Source organism: Lethenteron reissneri, chromosome 51 (assembly GCF_015708825.2).
Source record: "Lethenteron reissneri isolate LAM-NWPU_2019-01 chromosome 51, ASM1570882v1, whole genome shotgun sequence".
Classification (NCBI taxonomy): Eukaryota; Metazoa; Chordata; class Hyperoartia; order Petromyzontiformes; family Petromyzontidae; genus Lethenteron; species Lethenteron reissneri.
In genome coordinates, this window is record NC_083829.1 from 8,273,986 (window position 1) to 8,289,554 (window position 15,569).

At 61.0% G+C, this 15,569-nt stretch overlaps 1 protein-coding gene across 2 annotated transcripts; it reads right to left on the reverse strand.

Moving 5' to 3' along the window:
- Positions 1–590: 590 nt before the first annotated feature.
- TRMU (tRNA mitochondrial 2-thiouridylase) lies at positions 591–14,402 on the reverse strand. Of its 2 annotated transcripts, XM_061572988.1 has the most exons (13): positions 14,296–14,402; positions 13,480–13,621; positions 11,930–12,101; positions 10,999–11,105; positions 9,794–9,892; positions 7,220–7,392; positions 6,941–6,994; positions 6,029–6,095; positions 4,586–4,686; positions 3,753–3,801; positions 2,345–2,440; positions 1,816–1,898; positions 591–1,288 (listed from the first exon to the last, which is right to left on the reverse strand). In XM_061572988.1, the coding sequence occupies exons 2-13, from the start codon at positions 13,559–13,561 to the stop codon at positions 1,112–1,114; spliced, it is 1,260 nt and encodes a 419-aa protein (XP_061428972.1). In that variant the 5' UTR covers positions 13,562–13,621; positions 14,296–14,402; the 3' UTR covers positions 591–1,111. The 2 variants fall into 2 exon arrangements, with proteins under 2 accessions (XP_061428972.1, XP_061428971.1); XM_061572987.1 differs by having other exon boundaries at positions 13,480–14,363.
- Between the last annotated feature and the right edge of the window lie 1,167 nt (positions 14,403–15,569).

Below are 15,569 nucleotides of genomic sequence, written 5' to 3' on the forward strand. Positions count from 1 at the left end.
ACAATGTCTAGAATTTGGGGGCACGGTTCCTGACTTGGGGAGCCTCCAGCAACGTCTGCCTCGATTCGTAGCTTGGCGGACGGGTGAAGTGGGGCAGCAGATAGAACAGTGTGGGGGGGAGGGGGGAGGGGGGAGGCGTAGGCAGGAGGAGGCCTGCAGGGAAATCTTCGTTGACCTGCGTCTCCCTCTGCAGGGAAGTTCACGGCAACATTGGAGAGCGACCGCCAAGCAGAGGTCGCAAACGGGATTTGATTCCTTACCCGTACCCGGCCGCACCAGGGTCGCAAACGGGTACCCGTACCCGGCCCGGGTACGGGTATCGAGTACCTGATTGCGACCTCTGTTGCAGGCGCGGGTGGGTTGATTCTAGGAACTTGAATTGTGAGAAAGAGACAAGACGTTGGGAAATGAGTGACAAACGGTTACTCACCAGTGACTCACGGCCTACCCGTACCCGGCTGTACCAGGGTCGCAAACGGGTACCCGTACCCATACCCGGCCGTGTACGGGTAGCCGGGTATCGGGTAGGGTACGGGTATCGGGTATACCCGGCTGGGTATGGGTAGCCAGGTATCGGGTAGGGTACGGGTATCGGGTACCCGGTTGTAACCTCTGCCGCCGAGCGCCGGTGAGGACGACTCGGTCCACACGGCGAGCGTGGCGTGCCAGGTGCGTCGGGGCAAAGCGCGTTTGCGCCACCGAGTGTGCGTGAGCGGAGGAGTCCGCGTGGAAGCGATGGTGGCGGTGGATCGTTACTCGCGCAACGGATTTGATTGGTACATTTTATATACTCTTAGTTCTTTCGGTAACGTCACGTAGGTAAAAAATGAAATAAAAATTTATAAAAATAAAACAATAATTTATTAATTTTTTACCTACGTGACTTTACCGAAAGAACTAAGAGTATGAATCCTTGCTGTCACGAAAGCTTCAAATCTAGACATTTTATATACACGTGTTCTTTTATTTTTAAAACAAAATATTTCACTTCAAAAATTCCTTGCGATGGAAACGTCTCGATTGTGGTGGTGGCGGCGGCGCGGCGTTCCGGGTACCGGACACGCGTCTATTTCTACCTCTCTCCCGGCAACTCATTTCAGGCCGAGCGGGCCTAGGGGGTTCCCAGGCGCAGGGTGGCTGCTTGCGCGTGCGTGGGGTCGGTGTCCGTGGGGGGGTCCCAGTGCCGGGGGGGGTCCCCCCCTCCCCGCCGCAAGGAGTAGACGGAGGGGCCCACGTGCACAATCTCTCCGCTGCCCAGACACTCATCGCCATGGTAGAACACGGCAAACTGGGGGACACGTGATAGGGGGACACGGGGACACGGGGACAGAGGGGGACAGGGAGACAAGGGGGACGGAAGGACGGGGGTATGGGAAAGGGGCCCACGGGGACACGAGGATAGGGAGGCATGGAGACGGGGAGAGAGAAGGGGATGGGGACAGTGAGACGGAGAAACACGCGGGAGACACGGGGAGGGCAGAGAAGAGGAGGAGCGAGGCAGCCAACGTGAAGAGCACCTGTGACGTGAAGGGTTTACATGGGCATGCCAAGGTGTGTCTCCACGTGTCACCGCTTGTCTCTACGTGTATAACTGTGTGTCCCCACGTGTCTCCGGGCGTCTACACGTGTCCCCTTGTGTCCTCCCGTATCCCTGCATATCCCCGCGTGTCTGTGCGTGTTCCCGCGTGTCTGTGCGTGTGTCCGTGCATGTTCCCGCGTGTCTGTGCGTGTCCCTACGTGTCCGTGCGTGTCCGTGCGTGTCCCCGGCGTGTCCGTGCGTGTGTCCGTGCGTGCGTGTGTCCGTGCGTGCCCCACCTGTCCGAGGGGCGGGGCGCGTACTGGCTGGGCGAACGCGACCCACGCGGAGCCGTCCGGCTCGAGCCTCAGGGTGCAGCGCTCTGCGGAGGTGGAGCCACAACGCGCAGGTCGGAGGCGGCCAGGAGCTGCCGTGGCGGTGGTGGTGATGGTGGTGGTGATGGTGGTGGTGGTAGTGATGGTGGTGGTGATGGTGGTGGTGATGGTAGTGATGGTAGTGATGGTAGTGGTTGTGATGGGGATAATGGGGGTGATGGTGATCGTGGTGGTGATGGGGGTGGTGGTAGTGATGAATGTGATGGTGGTGATGGGAGTGATGGATGTGATGCTGGTGATGGTAGTGATGGATGTGGCCGTGGTGATGCTGGTGATGGTGGTGATGGTAGTGATGGATGTGACGGTGGTGACGGTGGTGATGGTGGTGGTGGTGATGGTGATGTTGATGGTGGTGATGGTGACGGTGGTGACGGTGGTGGTGATGGTGATGGTGGTGGTGATGGTGATGATGGTGATGGTGGTGATCCCTCACTGAGTGGCATCTGGTGGTGGAACCGAGCGAGCACCTCCATCCTCCCGCTCCTCGCGAGCTCCGTGGGGGGCGCCCCCCACATCCAGTGGACACGTCCTGCACCACCATCAACATCACCACCATCACCATCAACATCACCACCATCACCACCATCATCAACATCACCACCACCACCATCAACATCACCACCATCACCACCACCATCAACATCACCACCATCAACATCACCACCATCACCACCACCATCACCACCATCATCAACATCACCATCATCACCACCATCACCATCATCACCACCATCACCACCATCACCACCACCATCATCACCACCATCACCACCATCATCAACATCACCATCATGATCAACATCACCACCACCATCACCACCATCATCATCACCACCATCAACATCACCACCATCATCATCATCACCACCACCATCACCACCATCACCACCACCATCACCACCATCATCAACATCACCACCATCATCAACATCACCACCATCAACATCACCACCATCACCACCATCATCACCACCACCATCAACATCACCATCATCAACATCACCACCACCATCAACATCACCACCATCAACACCACCACCATCATGACCCCCATCAACATCACCACCATCAACATCACCACCATCGCCACCATCATTACCCCCATCACCAACATCACCACCATCTCCATCACCAACATCACCACCATCACCACCATCACCACCATCGCCACCATCGCCACCATCAACATCATCACCGTCATCATTGTCACCCGACAACGGCTCATGTGACCCCCCCCCCCCCCCGCCTCTTCCCCGCAACGCCACGACTGCCGGCACCACCATTCCCTTGACGGACCACGGACCGCACCAACTCCCTGTTGCCGTCACTCCGCCGAGTCTCCCGCCCTCGTCTCTGGACATCCGCGTCGGCGACGCCCGCAGCCCTCACCCCTCCAGCCTCTCGGCTCACCCACGCCGAGCGCCGCGGCGCCGTTCTCTACCCGAGTCGTCGTCCGCCGTGTCCACCGGCTAGGGCCCCGCTCGTTCACCGTGTCCACCGGCTAGAGCCCCGCTCGTTCACCGTGTCCACCGGCTAGGGCCCCGCTCGTTCACCGTGTCCACCGGCTAGGGCTACGCTCGTCCGCCGCCCTCCGTGCCCTTCACCGGCTCCCCTTTTCACGGTGAACACCTGCGACGATTATCTGAAACGGTTCTGAGCCACCCCTAGGTCGACTCGGCCTCAAATAAGTACCTGGCGAAGTGTGTAAAACATCGCCACTGGAGAGACAAAGGCGGCCACCCGCCCCCCCTCGTGCGCCGCGCCGGCCTTCGAAGGTGTTCGCTAGCGGCACTTTCCCCACCAGTCTGTTGGGGCTACACGGGGGATCTTTGTCTTTGTACCTGTGCTCAGGGTGCTGCGCTGCAGTGCTGGGTGCTCGTTGGACGGAGCCTGGGGAAGGGACAGAGAACCGCAGTGACAGCCATGAGGGTGCTGCGAGTGTCGCCGTGACGGTGACAAGGTGAGGGTGACGAGGTGAGGGTGCTGCGAGGGGGACGGTGATGGTGACAAGGTGAGGGTGGCGCAGTGATAGTGCGGTGAGTGTGACGCGGTGTCTGTGACGAGGTGTGACGAGGTGAGTGTGACGAGGTGAGTGTGACAAGGTGAGTGTGACGAGGTGAGTGTGACGAGGTGAGTGTGACGAGGTGTGACGAGGTGAGTGTGACGAGGTGAGTGTGACGAGGTGTGACAAGATGAGTGTGACGAGGTGAGTGTGACGAGGTGAGTGTGACGAGGTGTGTGACGAGGTGAGTGTGACAAGGTGAGTGTGACGAGGTGTGACGAGGTGAGTGTGACGAGGTGAGTGTGACGAGGTGTGACAAGATGAGTGTGACGAGGTGAGTGTGACGAGGTGAGTGTGACGAGGTGAGTGTGACGAGGTGAGTGTGACAAGGTGAGTGTGACGAGGTGTGACGAGGTGAGTGTGACGAGGTGTGACGAGGTGAGTGTGACGAGGTGAGTGTGACGAGGTGAGTGTGACGAGGTGTGACGAGGTGAGTGTGACGAGGTGAGTGTGACGAGGTGTGACAAGATGAGTGTGACGAGGTGAATGTGACGAGGTGAGTGTGACGAGGTGAGTGTGGCAAGGTGAGTGTGATGAGGTGTGACGAGGTGAGTGTGACGAGGTGTGACGAGGTGAGTGTGACGAGGTGAGTGACGAGGTGAGGTCACTCACCACGAGCACGTCGCCCGTATCGACGTCCTTCTCCACCACGAACCACGCCGAGCGCAGCCCCCCGATCCGCGCGCGCTGCCCGACCGTCAGCAGGAACGCGCCTGCAGGGCCCCCCACACACACACACAGTCACACACACACAACAACAACCGCCATTCGCCACTAAGTGGCGGTGACGTCACCACGACGCTTGTGCCAGGCCATGTGCACCTTGAGGCTACCACGTGAAGTGTCGTACGCCCGCTGGCAGGAGGTCACGGGGCAGACCCAGCAGGTGCCACGGGTCGACTGACCGAGATGACCGAGATGACTGGCTGATGCACCACCTGTGCCCCCTACTTGTGCCAACTTGCTGTGCTTTAGCCACCCGGTGCTCCGCTCGTTGTTGTGAGCGTCGCTCCTCCGCCCTCCGTTGTTACTGGAGGGCGACTGCCTCCAACTGCCCAGTAGCGTCCTTCACGAGCCTCCTCCACAGAGGCCGATCTTGACACCGCTGGTACCAGTCATCGGCAAGTCCACTCAGCTCCACGTCATCCTGTACCACATCACTCCATCTCTTTTCTAGCCCGTGCCGCGCCCGTTTAGCCCCCTCGATCCGGCCGAACAAAAGCTGTTTAGAGGCATGCGGTGGCTGGGCATGCGGGCTACATGACCCAGCCAACGCAGCCTTGCCTGCCGGAGGAGCTCACCGATGGGACTTTGTCCAGATCTTTCAAGGATTTATGAGCTCCTCACACAATCCAGCCTGGTTAAACCCAGGATGGATCGTAGGCAGGCCAGCCTAAATGTTTCCAACCGGCGAAGATGCTCCATTAGGGGGGTCCACGTTTCGCAAGCGTAAAGAAGGGAGGGAATGACCGTGGCCGAGAAGACTTGAAGCTTCGTGGGGAGCGACAGACCAGGTACCTTCCACACAGCAGCGTTACGCAACCGATGAAAAGATATTGCCGCTCGACTGATTCGGAGTGAGATCTCTGCTGTTAAACTGGAGCCAGTCATAAGCACACTGCCCAGGTATGGGAAACTCTCCACTCTCTCCACTACTGCCCCATCACACACAGCCCCCCACACACACAAATTAGGGTTAGGGGTTAGGGTTTATTGTCTGTTGTGTGTTGTGTCTGTGTTGTGTCTGTGTTGTGTCTGTGTTGTGTCTGTGTTGTGTCTGTGTTGTGTGTGTTGTGTGTGTTGTGTCTGCGTTGTGTCTGCGTTGTGTCTGCGTTGTGTCTGCGTTGTGTCTGCGTTGTGTCTGCGTTGTGTCTGTGTTGTGTCTGTGTTGTGTCTGTGTTATGTGTGTTGTATCTGTGTTGTGTCTGTGTACGTGCTGTGTTGTGTGTGTTGTATCTGTGTTGTGTCTGTGTACGTGCTGTGTTGTGTCTGTGTTGTGTCTGCGTTGTGTCTGTGTTGTGTCCTCGCTGCTGTTGCCAGCGTGGCTCCGTGCACCTTTGTGTTGCCCCAAGACGCGACCGTCCTCGAGCGACACAAAGTTCCCGGGACGGGGCTCCAGGTACTGGCACCAACGGGAACACACAGTGACATCAACACCCACGCACCCCCTCCCCCTCCTCCTACTCCTCCTCCTCTCATGAGCATCAACATCAACATCATCATCCTCCTATCATCAACATCCTTCATCATCAGCATCCTCCTCAACTTATAACGCCGCACGGTATCCACTCATCGCTCTCGTAGAGACGACTCAGAGAGAGAGAGAGGACGACTCAGAGAGAGAGAGAGGAAGACTCAGAGATAGATAGAGAGGACGACTCAGAGAGAGAGAGGATGACTCAGAGAGAGAGAGGATGACTCAGAGAGAGAGAGGACGACTCAGATAGATAGAGAGGACGACTCCGAGGCGGCAGGAGGAGGAACCACAGAGAGCACGGCGCGAAAGAAGTTGGGCGCACACACGCACGCACGCACCCACCCACCCACCCACGCACGTACCCACCCACGCACGCACCCACCCACGCACCCACCCACGCACGCACGCACGCACGCACCTACCCACCCACCCACGCACGCACCCACGCACGCACCCACCCACCCACGCACGCACCCACCCACCCACGCACGCACCCACCCACCCACCCACGCACCCACCCACCCACCCACCCACGCACCCACCCACCCACCCACGCACGCACCCACCCACCCACCCACGCACGCACGCACGCACCCACCCACGCACGCACCCACCCACCCACGCACGCACGCACGCACCCACCCACCCACGCATCCACCCACGCACCCACCCACGCACGCACCCACGCACCCACCCACGCATGCACCCACCCACCCACGCACGCACGCAGGGCGTTCGCCGGCGACCGGTCGCGGCCGCGCTCTGCTCACCTCCAGCAGGAAGTTCTCGAACTTCCTCTTCCCGATGAAGCACATCCCGACGCTCTGCGGACGGAGACAGCGAGAGGCGGCGCCGCGTTAGCGGCGCGGCACGGGCACGAGCCACGTTTCCACGCGCACAATCTCATATTTCTCCTGCACGGTGATCGGGCCGCAGCCCGTCGCCCCCCCACGCGGATCACCCCCCGTCAAAGCGACGCGGCCGGCAGCACGCCGCTCGGTTGGCTTAACCCTCGAAGCCGACGTGCCGAGTTCGATCCCCGGCCGCACCTCTCTGCGCTGCAGGACGTGGTTGAGGCCGGCCTGGGCGGCCACTCGCCTGACGAGGGCCTTGGGCAGGCCGCCCACGGGGAAGAGCGCGTGGCGCAGGGCGCTCGCCGGCACCTGGCTGAGGAAGAAGGTCTGGTCCTTCGCGGGGTCCGCGGAGACGAGCAACCGCACACCTACGTGGGCAGAGACGCACGGGGAGGGGAGAGACACGGGGAGGGGAGAGACACGGGGGGAGAGACACGGGGGGAGAGACACGGGGGGAGAGACACGGGGAGGGGAGAGAGACACGGGGAGGGGAGAGACACGGGGAGGTGAGAGACACGGGGAGGAGAGAGACACGGGGAGGGGAGAGAGACACGGGGAGGGGAGAGAGACACGGGGAGGGGAGAGACACGGGGAGGGGAGAGAGACACGGGGAGGGGAGAGACACACGGGGAGGGGAGAGAGACACGGGAGGGGAGAGACGCGGGGAGGGGAAGAGACACGGGGGTGAGAGACACGGGGAGGGGAGAGAGACACGGGGAGGGGGAGAGGACACGGCGGAGGTGAGAGACCACGGGGGGAGAGGGACACGGGGCAGAGACACGGGGAGGTGAGAGGACACGGGGGGGGGCGAGACACGGGGGGGGGAGAGAGACACGGGGAGGGAGAGAGACACGGGGAGGGGAGGAGAGACACGGGGGAGGGGAGAGACACGGGAGGGGGCGACATGGGGCGGGGAAGAGACACGGGAGGGGAGAGACTATGGGGCATGTGAGAGGAAATCGGGGGGAGCCACGGGGGGGTGAGAGACACGGGGGAGGTGAGAGGACACGGGGAGGGGCGAGGACACGGGGAGGTGAGAGACCCCGGGGGGAGTAGACACGGGGAGGAGAGAGGACACGGGGTGAGGGGCCGAGACACGGGGAGGGGAGAGGACACGGGGAGGGGAGAGACCCGGGGAGGGGAGAGACACGGGGAGGGGAGAGACACGGGGAGGGGAGAGACACGGGGAGGGGGAGACACGGGGAGGGGAGAGACACGGGGAGGGGAGAGACGCGGGGAGGGAGAGACACGGGGAGGGGAGAGCACGGGAGGGGAGAGACACGGGGAGGGGAGAGACCGGGGAGGGGAGAGACAAACGGGGAGGGAGAGACACACGACGGGGAGGAGAGACACGGAGGGGAGACACGGGAAGGGAAGACACGGGAGGGAGAGACACGGGGAGGTGAGAGACACGGGGAGAGAGACACGGGGAGAGACACGGGAGGGGAGACACGGTAGAGCACGGGGAGGAGACACGGGGAGAGAGACACGGGGAGGGGAGAGACACGGGGAGAGAGACACGGGGAGGGGAGAGACACGGGGAGAGAGACACGGGAGGGGAGAGACACGGGGAGGGGAGAGACACGGGGAGGGGGAGACAGGGGAGGGAGAGACACGGGGAGGGGAGAGACACGGGGAGGGGTAAGACAACGGGAGGGATACACGGGGGGGTGAGAGACACGGGAGGGAGAGACACGGGGGGGTGAGAGACACGGGGAGGGGAGAGACACGGGGGGGTGAGAGACACGGGGAGGTGAGAGACACGGGGAGGAGAGAGACATGGGGGGGTGAGAGACACGGGGAGGGGAGAGACACGGGGGGGTGAGAGACACGGGGAGGGGAGAGACACGGGGAGGTAAGAGACATGGGGAGGAGAGAGACACGGGGAGGGGAGAGACACGGGGAGGGGAGAGACACGGGGGGGTGAGAGACACGGGGAGGGGAGAGACACGGGGAGGTAAGAGACACGGGGAGGAGAGAGACACGGGGAGGGGAGAGACACGGGGAGGGGAGAGACACGGGGGGGTGAGAGACACGGGGAGGTAAGAGACACGGGGAGGAGAGAGACACGGGGAGGAGAGAGACACGGGGAGGGGAGAGACACGGGGAGGGGAGAGACACGGGGAGGGGAGAGACACGGGGAGGGGAGAGACACGGGGAGGGGAGAGACACGGGGAGGGAGAGACACGGGGGGAGAGACACTGGGGGGAGAGAGACACGGGGAGGAGAGAGACACGGGGAGGGGAGAGACACGGGGAGGTAAGAGACACGGGGAGGAGAGAGACACGGGGAGGGGAGAGACACGGGGGGGTGAGAGACACGGGGAGGGGAGAGAGACACGGGGAGGGGAGAGACACGGGGAGGTGAGAGACACAGGGAGGAGACACGGGGAGGGGAGAGACACGGGGAGGTGAGAGACACGGGGAGGTGAGAGACACAGGGAGGAGACACGGGGAGGGGAGAGACACGGGGAGGTGAGAGACACGGGTTGGGGAAAGTCTGAACTGTCTAGCTGTTGCCGTCCACGTGCCCGCCCGTCTGTGTGTGTGCGGGGTGACGGCGCTTGTGCCAGGCCACGGTCTCAAGCGCCGTGGTGACGTCACCGACACTTAGTGGTGACGTCACCGCCACTTAGTGGTGACGTCACCGCCACTTAGTGGCGAATGGCGGCGGCTGCTACTGTTGTTGTTGTGGGCTGAGACAGCGGTAGCGCAGCGCACGAATCCGGTGACCCGTGTCGGTGGCGGAGGTTGGAGAGCGAGCGCTCACCGTGTGGCGGGTCCCCGCCGGCGCCGTACGTCTGGCCCAGCACCGCCTCCTCCTGCAGCGAGGTGCGTGCGTAGTGGCCCGTCGCCACCGCGTCCGCGCCTGCAGCGCCCGTCCACGACGGCGACCAAACACAAGATCCCCCGTGGAGGCTCAACCGAGCGCTGGGGGCAAGTGCCGTCAGCGAGCAGCGCCGACGAGTGGCGGCACGGCGCGCGGGGGGGTGGGCGGCCCAGCACCACGCCCGGCCGCCTTTGTCTCCCCAGTGGCGATGTTTACACACCGGGTACTCATTTGAGGCTGAGTCGACCTAGGGGAGGGCCCAGGACCGGTTCGGATAATCGACACCGGGTGTTGGCCGTGAGCGGGAATCGAACTCGGGTCGCTACACCCCCCGCTCCCCACTACAACCACCACCACAACCACCACAACCATCACAACCACCACCACAAACACCACAACCACCACCACCACCACAACCACAACCACCACAACTACCACCACAAACACCATGGCAGATACAGCAACTGCTTCTACGGCAGCCACCCCAGCAACAACGCGGCGTTGCCTGTCACCTTCATCGCACGCTTAGAGACCCCTCCCATCGACTCTCTTCCCAAGCTCTTGACGTTGACAGTTGTCCGAATAACCTAGCTCAATGCAAGAACATGTGTTAAGCTCTTATCTAATACAACTTCAATAATGTGGTGAGGGTGGTCGTGGCGGTGGCAGTGGAGGTAGCGGTGTTGGTGGAGGAGGTGGTGGTGGTCGTGGTGGTTGGTGGTGGTGGTTGGTGTTGGTGGTTGGTGGTGGTGGCGGTGGAGGTAGTGGTGGTGGTCGTGGTGGTTGGTGGTGGTAGCGGTGGAGGTAGTGGTGGTGGCAGTGGAGATAGTGGTCGTGGTGGAGGAGATGGTGGAGATGGTGGAGGTGGTGGAGGTGGTGGTGGTGGTAGTGGTGGTGGTGTTAGTGGTGGTGGTAGTGGTGGTAGTGGTGGTAGTGGTAGTGGTGGTAGTGGTGGTGGTAGTGGTGGTGGTGGTGGTAGTGGTGGAGGTGGTAGTGGTGGTGGTGGAGGTCGTGGTGGTGGCAGTGGAGAAAGTGGTCGTGGTGGAGGAGATGGTGGTGGTGGTGGCGGAGGTGGTGGTGGCGGAGGTGATGGCGGAGGTGGTGGTTAAGGTGGTGGTTAAGGTGGTGGTGGTGGATGATCTCACCGAGTCGCTCCATTGCGAACTGCAGCAGGTGGTGGAACTTGATGTGCCGGTTGCACAGGATGTCCGGGTTGGGGGTCCTTCCTCCCTCGTAGCCTCTCAGCATCGCACTGCCACCGCACGCACCGCACACACCGCACACACCACACACACCGCACACACCGCACACACCGCACACACCGCACACACCGCACACACCGCACACACCGCACACACCGCACAAACCACACACACCACACACACCGCACGCACCGCGCACACCGCACGAGCCATCATCACCGTCACCGTCATTCATCGATAGAACTGCCATCATCATCATCATCATGGCGATCACCATCGCAGTCATCATCACTGCCATCGCTACGACCATCGCAGTCATTCGCCATCATCACCACCGCCGTCTTCATGCGCATCATCATTCTCAACCGTCGTCATCGCCCTCGTTCTTAACATCATCGACTGGCATCACGGTTGTGGCAATTGCTGCCGTTGCCGGTTATAGCTGCGGTGGTGGTCGCGGCGTTGGCGATCGTTGTGGTGTTTGTCTCTGGGGTGAGGGGTGATAGTGAAGGCGGTCGTGGCGGTGACCTTGCCTGGTAGCTGTGGCTGTAACCACGGTGCCTGCGAGCAGACGGTCGTTGCGTGTTGGTGCGGTTTTTGCAGTGGCAGCGGCGGTGGTGGCGGTTGCGGTGGCCGTGACGGTGGCGGCGGTGGCGGTGATGGTGGCCGTGGCGGTGGCGGTGGTGGCGGTGGCGGTGATGGTGGCCGTGACGGTGGCGGCGGTGGCGGTGGTGACGGTGGCGGTGACAGTGGCGGTGGCGACGGTGGTGGTGACGGTGGCTGTGACGGTGGCGGTGGTGACGGTGGTGGTGACGGTGACGGTGGCGGTGACGGTGGCGACGGCGGTAACGGTGGCGGTGGTGTCGGGCCCCACCTGAACACGTCGTGCCAGTACTCCTTGACGAAGCTGACCTCCCGGAAGGGCACGTCGAGCTGGTCGCACACGCGGCGTGCGTCGTCACGGTCACGGTCCCCGGAGCAGGACCCAGCCGCCTCCTCGTCCGCCCGCTCCCAGTTCCTCATGAACACCCCGGTCACGCGGTGACCTGGGACACAGAACACGGGGAACGGGTGTTGGTTGGTTGTTGTTTTTTAACGGTTTTACTTCACTTCAAGTTCAAGTTCATGTATTAGGTATAGCCCTGTGAGCTATTCGGCTCTTGAATCGGGTGCAACCGCAACAAACAAAAAACATGAACAAGAAAACATCTTATAGTGACTAAGTGCAAACAGAAAATCCAAGAAAAGACAGCAAAATATTGCAGAAAAGGCACCGTACACCAACACTGTGTGCAAACATCCCAGTGGGATGCAAGTCAAACAACAACAACAACCACAAGACAACTTAGATTAAGGCCATCAGTCTAACTCTGTACTACAACAAACAAACATGGCCAAACCAAAAAACTTGAAAGCAGTGTCGTGGTCAAATCTTGTAATCAAAAGTTAGTCTTCTTCCTGTTGCCCAATCAATTCCAAATGTCGCACACGTACTCGGATCCGGTGACAATGCGTGCCTGTATTAAAATCGGCATCAATTAATCAACTAATTGCCTCCTTTCAAGCAATTACAATTTTTGTATGGACGGCTTATTAATTATATATTTTGTGGAGGTGAAAAACGCAGCGGTCCCTAAACTATGGAATCCGCTCGCCCAAGAAGCAGGCGCCACGTGTCTCTCGTCATCAAGATGTCAACAACTTCCCCTTGTACAATCGAGTTATTTACTTTCTAGTGCACTTTAAAATGAAGCCGTTGTTTTTTTAAAAATGAGTTTATTTCTCTTCTTGGTTCTTTCGGTAAAGTCACGTAGAAGGGAAGTAATAAAAGAATAAAAATAAAACATAATAAATAACATAATACATTTTTTATTTATGTTTTATTTTTATTATTTTATTACTTCCCTTCTACGTGACTTTACCTAAAGAACCAAGAAGATGAATCCCTGCAGTCACGAAAGCTTTAAATCGAAATTTGAGTTTATTTCATTAAACTCTCATCGGGGCTCACCCCCTCTCTCGCCGGACACTCTGCCTCCTCCCCCGTGGGCCACGTTCAAGAAGGGCCATTGCTCGAAACGTCGCCCCTTTCCCTCGTAGGCACACCACGCAGTGCTCTAGTTCTTCACGAGTGTGCACAGACGTTGTGTGTGGGTGTCAACGGGACCTGTACCTGTGCATCATCGCCACGCGTTAGTGACGGCACAACTCTTGATATTGACACCAAAGACAAAGATGCCCCCCCACCGTGTAGCCTGTAACATGCTGTTGGGGCAAGTGCTGTTAGCGAGCACCTATGAAGGCCGGCACGGAACACGAGCGGGTGGGTGTCCAGCACCACGCCCGGCCGCTTTTGTCTCCCCAGTGGTGTACGGCTCAGAGAGAGGGCGACTCGGTGACCATACTTCACCACGCCGGTCTCACCGCGTCTCTTCATGAGCAGGGCTGCCACGGCGCTGTCCACCCCTCCAGACACCGCCACGGCCACGTGTCGGGTCGACCCCATGGCAGCGGCGAGCCGCGATTACTCCAAGTCACTCGGGGTAACTACACAGGAGTGGGGTAACTACACAGGAGGGTTAGAGGGGTAACTACACAGCAGGTGGGGTAACTACACCAGGAGTGGAGTAACTACACCAGGGGTGGTGGGGTAACTACACAGCAGAGAGGGGTAACTACACAGGAGGGTTAGAGGGGTAGCTACACAGCAGGTGGGGTAACTACACCAGGAGTGGGGTAACTACACAGCAGAGAGGGGTAACTACACAGGAGGGTTAGAGGGGTAGCTACACAGCAGGTGGGGTAACTACACCAGGAGTGGGGTAACTACACAGCAGAGAGGGGTAACTACACAGGAGGGTTAGAGGGGTAGCTACACAGCAGGTGGGGTAACTACACCAGGAGTGGAGTAACTACACCAGGGGTGGTGGGGTAACTACACCAGGGGTGGTGGGGTAACTTAACCAGGAGGGGTAACTACACAGTTAGAGGGGTAACTACACAGCAGAGAGAGGTAACCACACAGCAGAGAGGTAACTACACAGGAAGGGTAACTACACAGCAGAGAGAGGTAACTACACAGGAGGGGTAACTACATATAGGTAGAGGGGTAACTACACAGAGTTAGAGGGGTAACCACACAGCACGAGAGAGAGTTTGGGGTAACCACACAGCAGAGAGGGGTAACTACACAGCAGAGAGGGGTAACTACACAGCAGAGAGAGAGAGTTTTGGGGTAACCTTGGAACGCGCGCTTTGGATTTCCCAGCGCGCATCGGCGCCGTCCCCTCCTCCCATTGGTCCGCGTCACGAGCAGTGGCCACGTGGGCGCAGCCCCTGCAAGTGCCGCCTCCAAACCACGTGGCCGCGCTCGCCCCGCCCCCACCCTCGCCCCGCCCCCACCCTCGCCCCGCCCCCACCCTCGCCCCGCCCCCGCCCCGCCCCCACCCTCGCCTCGCCCCGCCCCCACCCTCGCCCCGCCCCCACCCTCGCCCCGCCCCCGCGCTCGCCCCGCCCCCACCCTCGCCCCGCCCCCACCCTCGCCCCGCCCTCGCCCCGCCCCCACCCTCGCCCCGCGCTCGCCCCGCCCCCACCCTCGCCCCGCCCCCACCCTCGCCCCGCGCTCGCCCCGCCCCCACCCTCGCCCCGCCCTCGCCCCGCCCCCACCCTCGCCGCGCCCCCACCCTCGCCCCGCCCCCGCCCCGCCCCCACCCTCGCCCCCGCCCTCGCCCCGCCTCCACCCTCGCCCCGCCCCCACCCTCGCCCCGCCCCCGCGCTCGCCCCGCCCCCACCCTCGCCCCGCCCCCACCCTCGCCCCGCCCCCGCGCTCGCCCCGCCCCCGCGCTCGCCCCGCCCCCACCCTCGCCCTCGCCCCGCCCCCACCCTCGCCCCGCCCCCACCCTCGCCCCGCCCCCGCGCTCGCCCCGCCCCCACCCCCGCCCCGCCCCCACCCTCACCCCGCCCCCACCCTCGCCCCGCCCTCGCCCCGCCCCCACCCCGCCCCCACCCTCGCCCCGCCCTCGCCCCGCCCCCACCCTCGCCCCGCCCCCACCCTTGCCCCGCCCCCGCTCCGCCGGTGTTGAGAAATGTGACGTCACATCAAAATGCGCAACTTTAAATAAATATAGAATTGTTATAACAACACTAATTGTTATAACAACACTCCTACAACATCAGAGTGCAGCGCCACATTAAATACGCACTACAATTTCAAAATGGAAATATGGTTTTGGGGGGGGGGCAGAGCTTTGTGACGTTGTAGCTACAACACGTGTAGTAGCAGCAGCTACAACACGTGTAGTAGCAGCTGCTACAACACGTGTAGTAGCAGCTGCTACAACACGTGTAGTAGCAGCAGCTACAACACGTGTTGTAGCAGCTACTACACGTGATGTAGCTACTTGTGTAGCTACATGTGCTCCTACGATAATCCGTCACTGGTAGTAGCAACAGAAGATTGACGAGGAGGCGTCCGATCGCCGGTGGCTGGCATGATGAGACTGAGCGAGCGTCGG